General features: G+C 61.8%; 2 protein-coding genes across 5 annotated transcripts; one reads left to right on the top strand and one right to left on the bottom strand.

Moving 5' to 3' along the window:
* Positions 1-44: 44 nt before the first annotated feature.
* On the bottom strand, positions 45-6,375 carry INPP5J (inositol polyphosphate-5-phosphatase J). 4 transcript variants are annotated; one of them, XM_069870888.1, is made up of 12 exons: positions 6,174-6,307; positions 4,911-5,210; positions 4,643-4,751; positions 4,018-4,134; positions 3,772-3,947; positions 3,126-3,237; positions 2,775-2,884; positions 2,311-2,500; positions 1,984-2,121; positions 1,509-1,601; positions 1,230-1,334; positions 45-1,125 (listed from the first exon to the last, which is right to left on the bottom strand). In XM_069870888.1, the coding sequence occupies exons 3-12, from the start codon at positions 4,673-4,675 to the stop codon at positions 505-507; spliced, it is 1,695 nt and encodes a 564-aa protein (XP_069726989.1). In that variant the 5' UTR covers positions 4,676-4,751; positions 4,911-5,210; positions 6,174-6,307; the 3' UTR covers positions 45-504. The 4 variants fall into 4 exon arrangements, with proteins under 4 accessions (XP_069726989.1, XP_069726990.1, XP_069726992.1 ...); XM_069870889.1 differs by having other exon boundaries at positions 5,073-5,210; XM_069870891.1 differs by lacking the exon at positions 4,911-5,210 and having other exon boundaries at positions 6,174-6,375.
* A 5,902-nt stretch (positions 6,376-12,277) lies between these two features.
* On the top strand, positions 12,278-14,358 carry SELENOM (selenoprotein M). Its single transcript, XM_069870976.1, has 5 exons — positions 12,278-12,418; positions 12,902-12,937; positions 13,021-13,055; positions 13,497-13,575; positions 13,661-14,358. Exons 1-5 carry the CDS (start codon positions 12,278-12,280, stop codon positions 13,871-13,873), a joined length of 504 nt encoding a protein of 167 aa, XP_069727077.1. The 3' UTR covers positions 13,874-14,358.
* The last annotated feature ends 165 nt before the right edge of the window (positions 14,359-14,523 follow it).

The following is a 14,523-nucleotide window of genomic DNA, read 5'->3' as shown; positions in this document are numbered from 1 at the left end:
AAAGGGTGGGCTGAGGGTGGTGCCGGGGCCGAGCCTTGTGCCCCAACCCGGCAGGGGCTGATCCTGCCCCCCACAGTAAGCACAGGGTGGCTGAGGTGGGCAGGATGGTTTATTTTGTCACGCACACTACATCCAAGGCTGAGGCACGGTGGTAGCAGCAAGGAAGGAGCGAGCTTTGATCTCGGGGGTACCCTGGGGTGGTCCTCGCTCTCTGCCCATCGCCAGAGCCCTGCCCTGGCCTCCTGTCCCACCCAGGTGTGAGGCCAGCACTCCTCCCCTAGGACCAAAGCATCTTGCGCTTGGAATGTCACAAGGGGCTCCCCGCCACCCCATGCCACCTCCCAGCCCTACCAGGGCAGCAGCTCAGGCTGGGGGGAGGCCCCTGCCAGGCACGCGCCAGGGGTGAGGAGTCAATAAATAAGGGAGGGGGGCGGCTCAGCAGGAAAGGGGCAGAGGAAAGCACACAGCAAGCGCGCTATGGGGAGGACGGAGGGAGCCGCTGCCTCAGCGGCCCATGGCACAGCCAGGGCTGCCCAGCTCCTGAGGGCTGCTCCCCTCCTTCGGGGAGGTGCTGCAGCCGGGGGGGCTGGTGGGGCTCATCCTCCGGCACGGGTAGCCCTGGTCCCCGCTCTCCCGGCGCCAGCCCATGGCCTGGTCGATCATCTCCAGGCGGAGCGCGGGCAGCAGCCCCAGGTTCCTGGGGTCGGCCCTGGCCAGGGGGTTGTCGGCAGAGACGCGCCGCGGGCGGCTCTGCTCCCGCACAGTCTGGTAGAAGGAGCTGCCCTCGTGGCCGTCAGCCGCCCGCCCTGGCTCCTTGGCTTTGGCTCCAAGCCCCCCTGGCTCCTCCTGGGGCAGGTGGATGGTGGGGATGTCCCCAGGGAGGCCTCGGCGGCTCTGGGGTGAAGGGCTGCGGCTCGTAGCCCTGTCCCGGCTCGACGGCCGCAGGATGAGGCCCTGGAACTTGGCCAGGCTGGGGCTTCGGCTCCGGTGCCGTTTCATCTTGCCCGGGCTGGGGCTACGGGATTTGGGGGCCAGCAGGACAAGGGTGCTGTCATCCTCCTCTTCGGAGCTGCTGCCTGAGCTGTCTGTGGAGCTGCTGCCCTCCTCCGACCTGGGCAGGGAGATCTGCACCCTGGCATCAGCACTGCTGGCTGATCCTCACCGGAGGCTGTGAGGCACCAGCCTCCTCCCGCCAGGCACCCCCACCCTCACCTGCTGCCCGCACTCACCTGGAAGGGCTCGGTCACGCCGGCGATGCTACTGGAGTTGTTGCTGTAGTATCCGAGGATGTACTCGCCCTTCCCCTTAGGCAGGGCCTCATCCGAGAACATCACCTGCAGCCCAGAAAGAGCTGCTGGGCACCAGGGCTGGACCCCATCCCACCTCCAGCCCCACACAAAGCTCTAAGGAGGTGTCCTCCCACTCCATCAGGGGTGTAAAGGGGTCACTGTCCTCCCCCAATGGGACACGCTTGTCTATGTGTGACAGCAGGGCTGGCCCCAGCTCACCTGTGCACACAGCTGCTTCTCCAGGCAGCGCTCTCCATCATCGCTCCTGGCCCAGACGTAGGACACATAGTCTTTGGGATGCCGGAAGCCCACCTGGGTGCACATACACGGGAGAAGAGGGGTGACTGGGAGAACATCAGCCCCGCTCAGCCCCCGCACCCACACCCAGCCTGAACTCTCCTCGCCCAGAGGCACCAAGAGCTGCTCCGCGCCCACCCAGCACCCTGGGAACACCAGGCTTTGGACCCTGCAGCCCCCACGGAGCAGAAGAAAGAGGGAACTGCCAGACACGAGCCTCCTGACGCAGGGACCAATCCTGCCGCTAACTGCCAGGGCCTCCCAGGGGAAGGGAGCGCACAGCGCAGGTCCGTGCCATGCACCCGCGCCTGCCGGCTGGAGGCAGTTGCAAAGGGCCCCCGCGGTGCTGTGCAGCGCTCCCCACTCCCTCCAGCCCCAGCAGCCCCCAAGCCCCTACCCGGTAGAGTCCTATCCAGTCCCAGGAGCTCCGGTGGAAGCCAGCAGCGATCTTGTACCTGACAACTGCTTGCTCCGGCCTGCTCCACTCGTCAGCCACAAAGATCTCGACCGGGGGCTTGTCTGCCTTGGAAGCAAACTGCCAGAGACGTGCGCGTGGTAAGCGAGACGGGGCCAAAGAGTCCCCCATGCTGCCCACCAAGGGTCTGGCCCTCACGCAGACCCCGCCAGCAGCTCCAGCCCCAGCGGCGAGAAGCTGCGCTTGCCAAAGATAATCCAAGCCACCGCACGCAGCCCCGCGGCTCCTGCCTGCGTGCCCAGCGCTCACCTGCACTGCAAAAATTGCAGCTACGGGCTTGTGGTCGCTGACCGTGTACTCCATGTGGCTGCAGTAGCAGAGCTGGCTCACCGACAGGACCCCCCGGCTCGGTCGGCGCCCGCCTGCACCCAACCCGGCACCGGGAGATTTGATCTTCCAGAGGATGCGATCGGTCCAGGCAGGTTTTCGCTTCTTGGCACTGCGGGGCACAGAGGGGCATCTCTCGCCTGGCAGAGGGCAGGGGGCTGCACCCCAAACTGCCTCCCCCGGCACTACCGCACACGGCTCATCTCGGCACACGGCTCCGTGCGGCTGCAGGGACAGACCCGTGCTGGCACCAGCACAACAGCCGCGTCCCACCTGCCATCCCCGCTCCCCAGCACGGCTCCTCCCAACCATCCGCACCAGCGTCACCCCCTGCCCTGCCAGCACCAGCACCCCCAGAGCCCGCCGGCCCCATTCTGCTTTCCCACCTGCTGTCGTACTTGTTGGTGCCCACATCGAACTTGAAGGTGGGTGGGAAGTTGAGGGGGCCCTCCTGAAAGCCACTGAGGACAGGCCAGGTGCTCTTAGCGATGTTCAGCTGTGGGAGAAAGAGCAGGTCAGACCCCTCCACATGCCTCCGAGACCTCTCCACCCTCTGTGCCTACCTAGGGACTCGACGATTCTCTGATCCTGGGACTGTGCTGCCCCCTCCCCACAGAGCCAGGAGAGCCCTCAGGGCAGTGTGGGCATGTGCCCCGTCCCACAGCTGCACAGGGAGGTTTAGCGAGAGCCCAGAGCCACGAGGGGCCGAGGAGCAGCAGCGCGCCCAGCCCGCTCACCTGGTCCTTCTCCCAGAGCTGGCTCAGGATGTTGCTGTCGATGGCGTACTTCACAAAGCGGATGTCGAGGCTCTCGATGCGGAAGTTGAGGTCCCCAAACCAGAACACGAGGCTGCAGGTGGGAGGGAGGTGGGTGGACTGGAAGGGCTAAGGCTCCCGAAGCCAGGGGGACAACGTCCTCAGCCCGTGGGCAGCTCAGCCAGGAGCACTGGGGCCGGTCAGCGCTCGGCCAACAGCTCTCCCAGCCCTCCAAGCACCAGGAACCATGCGGGCTTGACCTCCCTGGGCAGGAATTGCAGGCAGACACTTCAACCGTGAAGCCCATGGTGGGGTCAGATCACAGAGCCAAGACACTGGCACAGAGTCGGGCCCTCCCACCCCACCAGTGCTCAACCCCAACAGCACCAGCACAACAAGAGCTGCACCAAGCCTGGATGTGCCCCGGGGGAGACCAAGGACCTTAACGCCCGTGCCGGGTCCCCACTGGGCCACGGGACAATTCTGCACATCAGCAGGCAAGACCTCAGCTCCGACCTGCGCTGGGATTCAGGGGCCAGAGCCCAGACCCTATCGGAAGGCGGCCAAGGATGGAGGTTGGCGCTAAAGCCCTGGCCCAGAGTGGGGAGCAAAGTGGTCGGGTACGCACTCGTGGTCCAGGATGCCGCTGGCTGCACGCCCCTCAAACTGCTGCATGTGCAGTATGGTGGCAAAGTCCTCCTTGCGCTGCTCCGCCTTCTCCAGGTGCGCTGGCAGGTGGCAGTTCAGGAAGCAGACCATGTGGCCGAAGATGGAGAGACGAACGCTCACCCCACCCTTGTTGCCCTGCACCGAGAGGATCCCGTGACTCCTGGGGAAGGCAGCCCCTCTCCATCCACCCCAGGGCCACACTCACCCAGTAGCCTCCCAGCCCCGTCCGCGTGCAGTCTGTCTGGATGTCCTGCAGGAAGGGCAGGTGGTAATATTTGGCAAATACCAGTAGGATCACACCTTGCATCCGCACCGTGCTGACCTGGAATGGGAACACGGGATGAAACGCGACAGTAGCCACAGCACAGCCCATAGCGGCCGGGCCAGCTTGCCCCACCTCCAGGCCAGCCAGGTGGCACCTCCATCCTCTGTGTGCCCCCTCCTTGCACACGTTGAGCTCAGAGACCCGTGCACGTCCTCCAGCAAGGTCAGCCCAGCGGTCTTAAGGCTCATGGATGCGCTGGGATAAGCGCCCTGGGGAGCAGACCCTGCCCTGGGAGCCGCAGGCTGCTGCCAGAAGCACAAGCTTGTTCCCACATCCACCTCCTCGGCCTGGTGCGATGCAGCCGGCAACAAGAGGCATCCCCAGAGCACCGTGGGGGCTGCCTAAGGTGCAGGACAGCCCCGCACACCGCTCGGATGGCTTCAAGCTGTCCCTCTGGCAGGCGGTGGCTCCAGCCAGCCCTCCCACCACGCCTCCCCCTCTCCCTCCCGGTGCCTGGCAGACAGAGGGAACGCCAAACCGCTCAGCCCCTCTGGGACCTCCTTACCAGGACAAAGTGGAAGGGGCTCAGCACATCCATGAAGAGCTCACTCCACTGATCGGTGAAGAGGGCATCCTTGAGGCGCTTGTTTATCTTGGAGTTTACCTCTTGCAGCCTGGGAGGAAGAGGGACAGGTCCCTCAGCCACACCGGGAAGGCATCTGCGTCCCAGCTAGCGAGCGCTCTTCGGGAGAGGTGCCAAAGCACAGTGCTGGGGAGCGGGGCCAGGCCGGGAAGGGCAATTCCAGGGAGGACCCAGGGCTTAGAGCACAAACCAGCCATATCCTTGCTCCAGCGATGCTGGGTCACGCGCTAGCAGAAGGCACAAGTGGCCCTGCACCCACAAGGGCCTTGGCCCTTTTTAAACCAGGAGCAGTTCAGCTGCAAAGGGCTGGGCAGCAGCCTGAAGCCTATCTCGAGGTGCAAGAGGAGCTTACGGGACATTTCAGCTGCACTGGTCTCTACAGAGAAGCCAGGTCTCATAGGTAGTTCAGCACAGGGAGTCCAGATGCATCCTAGCCACCCAGCTCAGAGCAGCAGCACACAGAGGGTTAACAGTGCTCCTCCTGGCTCAGCTATTGGTGAAGAGAGGAAAGGAGAACATCCGCAGAGAGTGGCAGAATCAGAAACGTCTTGCCCAAAAATATCAAGTGCTCAGGGCGCAAAGATGCAGGTCAGAGGAAGGACAGAGCCTGGCGGAGGCGTCCTGGCGGCGGGGAGCAGAAGGACACCCTGTCCTGCACACGGTCCCCTTGCCACCAGCTACACCCTCTGCCCCATCCATCCAGGCTCTGGTCTCTACAGCCCCATCCCGCTGGTCTGCAGGGCCAGGGGACCAGGAGAATGACTCCAGCACAGCAGCATCGCTCCAGCAGCCTCACTGCTCACCTCTGCGGGACGAGGAGAACCGGGGGAGCCCCTGGAGGCAGAGACAGCTCTTCGACCTCATGCTTGGCGCAAAGGCAGCACGTCCCTGGCCTCAGCAGGAACCCACAGGCCCCACGGCAAAGCCCGAGGGACCGGTTTTCCCTTCGCCTCCGGCAGAGCTCACCTCGCCAGCCACCCCAGCTCAGGACGAGTGCGCGGAGGCGGCGCTGCCGGGGCACAGCGCCAACCCAGCTGCGAGAGAGCAGCAGATCTGTGCCCTTGAGGCCTGCACGCTACGGGCAAAAGCTGAGACGAGGAAAACGGTCCCAGAGGACTCTTCAATGCCTCTACGGACCTGCTGCCAGGACTGCCGGGGCGCACGGCAAGAGCGGGGCTCGCTGAGGCCCAGCACCGCGCAGCACAGCCAGGTGCAGCCTGTTCCAAGGTTCAGTGTTACTCAGGATTTGAGGGCTCCAGTTCCTCTGAGCGCTCCTGCTCTCCACAAGCCGATTCTCCATCCCCTTTTCTGCTATTTTACTGCTTGGGATGCGCATCCCTCCCTGCTCACCATGCCCTAGGGAGGCTGGGGCTACAGGTCTTCCATTCCCAGCTCTCCGAGGATCCCTGCGAAGGGACGTGGTGGGGAGGGAGCCCCGTCCTCGCCCTCTTACCCAATGGCGATCACATCCGCGTCGTTTGTCTCGCCCGTGTTGAGGTGCAGCAGGGACGTCACATCGCTCGGGGGCATGGCTGTGCCCACGTTCCAGGTGACCACGGTGATGCTTGGGAGGATAAAGGAAAAACAGAGGCTCAGAGCTGTTCCCCGTAACCGCCGTTCAGCCCTTAGCCTCACCAAGAAAGCTCTGCCTGCAAAAGAAGGGGCCACAGCTGAAACTCCTGTTTGAGGGACATGGGTCGTTGCCTCCACCAGGGGAGGTTCAGGCTGAATATTAGGAAAAAGATTTTCACGGAGAGGGTCATTGGTCCCTGGCAGAGGCTGCCCAGGGAGGGGGTTGAGTCACCTTCCCTGGAGGTGTTTAAGGGACGGGTGGACGAGGTGCTGAGGGACATGGGTTAGTGTTTGATAGGAATGGTTGGACTCGATGATCCGGTGGGTCTTTTCCAACCTGGTGATTCTATGAATTCCTACAGCTCCGCACGTGGCGGCCCTGCTGGTGAAACACCAGAAACCAGCACAAAGAACCCTCGCTCGCGTCGCCGCCGGCTGCCACAGGCAGGGTGGCACAGCCTGCCAGACAGCGTGTCCCTGGGAAAGCGCTTCCCTTCCTCAGGAATCACGCTTTCCGCAGGCTTCTGGAGAAAAGGACCTAGATCTCAGTCCCCGGAGCCTGCCAGCCCCAAAGGCCAGGGCACGGCGTGTGACAGCAGCGCTGCCACCCCGCAGCAGTGTCCTTCACCGCAGCAGAGCCACCACCCGTCACAACACATCAATGCCGTCACGCAGCACGCGCCAGCAGCCGCGGGCTCTCTCGGCAGCATGAGGACAGCCTCGGTCACGGGGGGGGACACACGTTTCAGCACGGAGGGGGGGCAGCACCACGGCCCCCCCGAGCTCAGGCACAGCAGGGACGAGTGGCAGGGCAGCCTGCGCAGCACCCACTGCCCTGGATGCCCCCTGTGCCAACACGGGCACCAGGCACCCTCCCACTCACCCCACTCACCCCCATCCAGCCCCACTAGCCCACAGCTTCCCAACCAGCCCAGCTCGCCCCCAGTGCCCCCTCCAGCCCTGCTCGCCCTCGCGCCAGGCCTGCTCACCCCCATCTCCCCCTCCAGCTCTGCTCGCCCCCTCTCCAGCCCTGCATGCCCACAGCCCCCTCTCCAGTCCCACTTGCCCCCCACACAGGTCCACTCACCCCCAGCTCCCGCTCCAGTCTGGCTCGCCCCCAGCCAACTCCACTTGCCTTCAAGCCCCGCTCCAGCCCCACTGGCTCCCCAGCCAGCTCCACTTGCCCACAGCCCCAACTCCAGCTCTGCTCACCCCCTACCAGCTCCACTTGCCCCCACCTCCCCCTCCAGCCCTGCTCGCCCTCCTACCAGCCCCACTTGCCCCTAGTCCTCCCTCCAACTCTGCTTGCCCACTCTCTCCCCCCAGCTCCCCCTCCAGACCCACTCGCCACCAGCCACATTCACCCCCCATGTCCCTGCTCTCCTCCAACCCTGTTCACCCCCCAGCACCATTCATCCCACTATTCCTGTTCTCCCTCAGACCCCCATTCATCCCCCCAGCCCTACTGTATCCTCTCAGCCTCGTTCATCCCCCAACAGCCCCGTTCACCCCATCCATCCCTGTTCACCCCCCCATCCCGCTTACCCCCAGCCTTGGTCTATCCCATCCATCCCTGTTCTCCTCCTCAGCTCCATTCTATCCCCCTCCCATCCCTGTTCTCCCCCCCTCAAGCCCCATTCTATCTCCCACCAACCCTGTTCTCCCCCAGCCCCGTTCCATCCCCACCCAGCCCCATTCTATCCCATCCATCCCGGTTCTCCCCCACAGCCCCATTCTCCCCCCTCTACCCACTCTCCCCCCCTCCTCATTCTATCCCCCTCCTCATTCTATCCCATCCAGCCCCGTTCTCCCCCCCTCCTCGTTTTATCCCCCCCAGCCCCGTTCTCCCCCTCTTCCCGTTCTATCCCATCCATCCCCATCCCCCTCAAGCCCCGTCCTCCCCCCAAGCCCGCTTTTATCCCCTCCAGCCTCGTTCTATCCCCCCCAGTCCCGTTCTATTCCCGTTCTATCCCCCTCCCAAGCCCCATTACCCCCCTCCCATCCCCGTTCATCCCCCTCCAGCCCCGTTCTCCCCCCAATCCCCGTTCTATCCCCCCAGCCTCATTCTATCCCCCCTCCAGCCCCGTTCTCCCCCTCATCCCTGCTCTATCCCCCCTCCTCCTCATTCTATCCCCCCTCCAGCCCCGTTCTCCCCCTCCCATCCCCGTTCATCCCCCTCCAGCCCCGCTCTCCCCCTCATCCCCGCTCTATCCCCCCCCAGCCTCATTCTATCCCCGCTCCAGCCCCGCTCCCCCCCTCCCACCCCCGTTCCCCCCCTCTCCCCGGCCCCCTCCCCGCCGTCCCCGCTCACCGGAGGGCCGGGGGCGCGGGGCCGCGGCTGCCGATGGCCTCGCTGGAGGCGGCGCGGGGCAGCGCGGGGCCGCGGGGGGCGATGCGCTCGCTGGACTCGGCCTTGGGCAGCGGCCGCGCGGGGCCCGGGGGGCCCGGCCGGGGGCTCCTGCGGGCGGGGCGGCCCGGGGCCGGGGCCGGGGCTGGGGCCGGGGTCGGTGGGGGCGGCCCGGGGGCATCGGCGGCGCCGCCGCGCCGCGCCGGCTCCATCGCCGGGGGGGGGGGAGCCCCGCGCACCTTGCGGGACCGCCCCCCACACCGCCCCACCTGCCCCGCGTCACCGGGAACGGGGAGGGAGCGGGGGGCGGTGCTGGAGGGGCGGACACCCCCCCCCCTCCCCCGAGCCCGACAGAGCCGAGCGAGAGCCCCGAGCTGGAGCTGCTGCAGCCCCCGCGGCGCTTACAGTGTGTGTGTGCGGGGCTGAGCGTGTGTGTGCGTGTAAATGGGTGTGTGCAGAGGGCTGTGCGCGTGCAAATGTGCGCGCGTGTGTGTCTGCGCATATATAGAGCTCTGTGTGTGTGAATGTGTGCATACAGAGCTCTGTGTGTATAGCTACGTGTGCAAACAGAGCTCTGTGTGTGTAAATGTGTGTGTGCATACAGACCTCTGCGTGTGCAGGTGTGTGTGCAGGTGTGCGTGTTCGTACAGAGCTCTGTGTACGTCCAGCTGTGTGTGCACACAGAGCTGTGTGCAGATGTGAGTGTGCATTCAGAGCTCTGTGTGTATAGAGGGGTGTGTGCAGCAGTGCGTGTGCATACAGAGCTCTGCATGTGTAAATATGCATGTGCATAGAGCTCTGTGCGTGTAAATGTGTGTGTACCTACCAAGCTGCATGTGAGCAGCTGAGCGTGTGCATACACAGCTCTCTCTGTGTGTGTGTTCATACAGAGCTCTGCGTGTATAGATACATGTGCATACAGAGCTCTGTGTGTGCAGGTGTGTGTGTGCGTACAGAGATCTGCATGTGTAAATGTGTGTGTGCATACAGAGCTGCGTGTGAGCAGCTGAGCGTATGCATACAGAGCTCTGTGTGTGTAAATGTGTGTGTGCATACAGAGCTCTGTGTACGTCCAGCTGTGTGCACACAGAGCTGTGTGCAGATGTGAGTGTGCACACAGAATTCTGTGTGTTCTAAATATGTATGTGCATAGAGCTCTCTGTGTGTGTAAATGTGTGTGTGCATACAGAGCTCTGTGTGTGTGCATATCTAGAGCTCTCTGTGTGTGCAGGTGTGTGTGTGCATACAGAGACCTGCATGTGTAAATGTGTGTGTGCATACAGAGCTGCGTGTGAGCAGCTGAGCGTATGCACACAGAGCTCTGTGTGTGTAAATGTGTGTGTGCATATAGACCTCTGCGTGTGCAGGTGTGTGTGCAGGTGTGCGTGTTCGTACAGAGCTCTGTGTACGTCCAGCTGTGTGTGCACACAGAGCTGTGTGCAGATGTGAGTGTGCATTCAGAGCTCTGTGTGTATAGAGGTGTGTGTGCAGCAGTGCGTGTGCATACAGAGCTCTGCATGTGTAAATATGCATGTGCATAGAGCTCTGTGCGTGTAAATGTGTGTGTGCATAGAGCTGTGTGCGAGCACCTGAGCGTGTGCATACAGAGCTCTGTGTGTGTGTAAATGTGTGTGTAAATGTGTGCATGCAGAGCTCTGTGTATATAGCTACGTGTGCATACAGAGCTCTGTGTGTGTGTAAATGTGTGAGTGCATACAGAGCTCTGCATGTGCAGGTGTGTGTGCAGGTGTGTGTGTAAATGTGTGTGTGCATACAGAGCTGTGTGTGTGTAAATGTGTGTGTACCTACCAAGCTGCATGTGAGCAGCTGAGCGTGTGCATACACAGCTCTCTGTGTGTGTGTGTTCATACAGAGCTCTGCGTGTATAGATACGTGTGCATACAGAGCTCTGTGTGTGCAGGTGTGTGTGTGCGTACAGAGATCTGCGTGTGTAAATGTGTGTGTGCATACAGAGCTGCGTGTGAGCAGCTGAGCATATGCATACAGAGCTCTGTGTGTGTAAATGTGTGTGTGCATACAGAGCTCTGTGTACGTCCAGCTGTGTGTGCACACAGAGCTGTGTGCAGATGTGAGTGTGCACACAGAATTCTGTGTGTGTAAACATGTACGTGCATAGAGCTCTCTGTGTGTGTAAATGTGTGTGTGCATACAGAGCTGCGTGTGAGCAGCTGAGCGTATGCATACAGAGCTCTGTGTGTGTAAATGGGTGTGTGCATAGAGCTGTGTGTGTGTAAATGTGTGTGTGTGCATAGAGCTCTGTGTGTGTGCATATCTAGAGCTCTCTGTGTGTGCAGGTGTGTGTGTGCATACAGAGATCTGCATGTGTAAATGTGTGTGTGCATACAGAGCTGCGTGTGAGCAGCTGAGCGTATGCATACAGAGCTGTGTGTGTAAATGTGTGCATACAGAGCTCTGTGTGTATAGCTGCGTGTGCAAACAGAGCTCCGTGTATGTAAATGTGTGTGTGCATACAGAGCTGCATGTGAGCAGCTGAGCGTATGCATACAGAGCTCTGTGTGTGTAAATGTGTGAGTGCATGCAGAGCCCTGCATGTGCAGGTGTGTGTGCAGATGTGTGTGCAGGTGTGCGTGTGCATACAGAGTTCTGTGTGTGTAAATATGTATGTGCATAGAGCTCTGTGTGTGTGTAAATGTGTGTGTGCATACAGAGCTGTGTGTGAGCAGCTGAGCGTATGCATACAGAGCTCTGTGTGTGTAAATGGGTGTGTGCATAGAGCTGTGTGTGTGTAAATGTGTGTGTGTGCATACAGAGCTCTGTGTGTGTGCATATCTAGAGCTCTCTGTGTGTGCAGGTGTGTGTGTGCATACAGAGCTCTGCATGTGTGAATGTGTGTGTGCATACAGAGCTGCGTGTGAGCAGCTGAGCATATGCATACAGAGCTCTGTGTGTGTAAATGTGTGCATACAGAGCTCTGTGTGTATAGCTGCGTGTGCAAACAGAGCTCCGTGTATGTAAATGTGTGTGTGCATACAGAGCTGCGTGTGAGCAGCTGAGCGTATGCACACAGAGCTCTCTGTGTGTAAATGTGTGTGTGCAGGTGTGTGTGCAGCAGTGCGTGTGCATACAGAGTTCTGTGTGTGTAAATATGTATGTGCATAGAGCTCTGTGTGTGTGTAAATGTGTGTGTGCATACAGAGCTGTGTGTGAGCAGCTGAGCGTATGCATACAGAGCTCTGTGTGTGTAAATGGGTGTGTGCATAGAGCTGGGTGTGTGTAAATGTGTGTGTGTGCATATAAAGAGCTCTGCATGTGTAAATGTGTGTGTGCATACAGAGCTCTGCGTGTGTGAATGTGTGTGTGCATACAGGCCTCTGTGTGTGCAGGTGTGCGTGTGCATACAGAGCTGTGGGTGTGTAAATGTGTGTGTGTACCGAGCTCTGTGGGTGTGTAAACGTGTGTGCCTGCAGTTCAGTGTATGCTCGGCTCTTCGCTGCACGTGTGCACACTCCCAGCTGTGCGTGTGTCCGTGTTTGCACCGTCTGAGCGGGGGGGCGGGGTTTGCACACGCGGGGCGGGGTTTGCACACGCGGGGGGGCGGGAGGCGGAGGTCCCCGCGCTCGCTCCCGCCCCTCCCGGTCCTGACGTGGCGCCGCGGGATGAGGATGAGGATGAGGACGGGGACGCGGCTGCCGCTGTCGCTGTCGCTGCTGGCGGCGGCGCTGGCGCTGGGGGGCGGCTCGGGACCCCCCCGACCCCGCGGGGCCGCGCTGAGGGACCTGGCGAGGGGCAAAGTGGAGGCGAGAGCGGGGCGGGGGGGCTGGGTGCGGGATGCTCGGGATGGGGGATGCAGGGATTCTGGGGGTGCTGGGTGTAGGGGTGCCAAGGTGCTGGATATGGGGGTGCCGGATGGCTGGGTTGTGGGGATGCAGGGGTTCAGGGATTCTGGGGGTGCTGGGTACAGGGGTGTCAGAGTGTACAATGTCTGTAACGTCGGGGTTCAGGGGTGCTGGGGCATGGGAGTGCTGGATGCCCGGGATGGGGGGTGTGGGGCCATGGGGATGCAGGGATTCTGGGGTGCTGGGTACAAAGGTGTGGGATGCCCAGGATTGGGGGGAGTGCTGGGGTGCGGGGATGCTGGGGGTGCTGGGTACAGGGGTGGACGATGCCTGGGATGTGGGGATGCAGGGATGTAGGGATTCTGGGGGTGCTGGGTATAGGGGTGCCAGGGTGTGGGATGCCAGGGATGTGGGGGCACCGAGGTGACAGTGTCTCCTCCCCAGACGTGTGGCGGGTGATGGCTGAACCGGCTGAGGGAGGTAGGTGCCAGGAACGGGGCTGGGTTTGGGGCTGAGGCCGGGACCCCCAGGCTGATCTGGCTGTGTCACCGCTGTGCCCACAGGTCAAGGCTTTCGTCACCCAGGACATCCCTCTCTAGTACCCGCGGTGGGATGGGATAGGGTAAGACTGGGCTGGATGGGATGGAGAATGGAACAGGATGCAGTGGAGAGCAGAGTTGAGATGGGATGAGGAAGGAGATGGGATGGGATGGAGGAGGAAATGAGATAGGGTGGGATGGAAGAGGAAATGAGATGGGATGGAGGAGGAGATGAGATGGGATGGAGTATGGGATTGGTTGTAGGATGTGATGGGAGATGGGATGGAGGGCGATACAAGAAGGGCAGAGACAGAGGACAGGACGGAATGGAGAGTAGAACTGGATGAGGGGTGGAGGGCAGGATGGGATAAAATGAAGAAAGGATAGGAAAAGATGGGGTGGGATGAGGATGAGGCAGGTTGGGATGTGGGATAGAACAGGGTGGGATGGGGAGCTGCATGGCCTGCCCAGTACTGTCTGCTCCTTAACACACTGCCCAGCCATAACCTGGAGATGAAACATCTGCCTGGTGCTGACCCCGAGCTTGTGCTCCTCAGCCACCGATACGAGGAACTCGAGGTGAGTGGGTAGCATAGCACCTACTGCCCCAACAGGGGCTGGGGTGGTTGGTGCCCCCCAGGCTGCAATCCCTGTCTGCACGCAGAGAATCCCCTTGAGTGACATGACCCGGGAGGAGATCAACCGGCTGGTGCAGGAGCTGGGCTTCTACCGCAAGGAAACCCCTGATGCCCCTGTGCCCGAGGAATTCCAGTTTGCCCCTGCCAGGCCCCTGCCCACCCTGCTGCCCCACAAAGCTCCGGCTGCTGATGACAAGACATCAGATGAACGTGAGGAGGGAGCACACCCAGACCTCTAAGCGAGGGGTGCTGAGCTCAGGTCCTGCAGTGCGCAGGGATGAGGGCGTTAGAGCAGCCGGGGATGGGGCTGCAGGGTGGCCAACGTGCTCCGGCTGCTGCTTCTGTGCAGCCTCTGCCCCGAGGATGCTCTGACAGCTCCAGCTTCAAGCAGGCGCTTGGGCACTGAGGACACCCCAGGGGTTCTGTGTGCCTGTTGCCCTCTCCCCGCAGCAGCCCAGCATCCCTGACCAGTTGGGAGGAGCACCGGAGTCCCCCCTCCCCATGCTCCGAGGTTTAGCTGCCTCCTGGTGCTGGGCAGCATTATCTCACCTGCATGGGACAGGATGAAGCCCTCAGCAGAAACCCCAGGTGCTGAGGGTAGATGTGCTGAGTCCCAGAGGTGGGACAGCTGCCAGGGGGGAGGGTGGTGACGTTATGCCCCTGCAGCCGGGTTGTGTTTTATCAAGCTCCCAAGTAAAGCCCTTGCGTACAATCGGCTGTACTGTGTCATCTTCCCAGGGAGGGCTTGGGGGGGCACATCCTGCCCAGCTCTGGGTGCTGGGAGGCGCCGAGAGCCCCAGAGCCGCTCACAGAGGTAGGAATGGAGCGCAGGGTCACAGCCTCTGCTGCTAAACCCCTGCTCCTGCGCCACCCCTGACCCCAGTGCAAT

The sequence above is a fragment of the Phaenicophaeus curvirostris genome, chromosome 17 (assembly GCF_032191515.1).
Source record: "Phaenicophaeus curvirostris isolate KB17595 chromosome 17, BPBGC_Pcur_1.0, whole genome shotgun sequence".
NCBI lineage: Eukaryota > Metazoa > Chordata > Aves > Cuculiformes > Cuculidae > Phaenicophaeus > Phaenicophaeus curvirostris.
The sequence above is the reverse complement of the archived record's forward strand: the minus strand, read 5'-3'. Positions and strand labels throughout refer to the sequence as shown.

Coding starts and splice junctions, on each gene's coding strand:
- INPP5J (XM_069870891.1), bottom strand. CDS start 6,250: ATGCCCCCGAGCGATGTGACGTCCCTGCTGCACCTCAACACGGGCGAG. Junction 3,948..4,017: donor CGGGGCTGGGAGGCTACTGG/GTGAGTGTGGCC, acceptor CTCTCGGTGCAG/GGCAACAAGGGTGGGGTGAG. Junction 1,335..1,508: donor AGAAGCAGCTGTGTGCACAG/GTGAGCTGGGGC, acceptor TCTGGGCTGCAG/GTGATGTTCTCGGATGAGGC.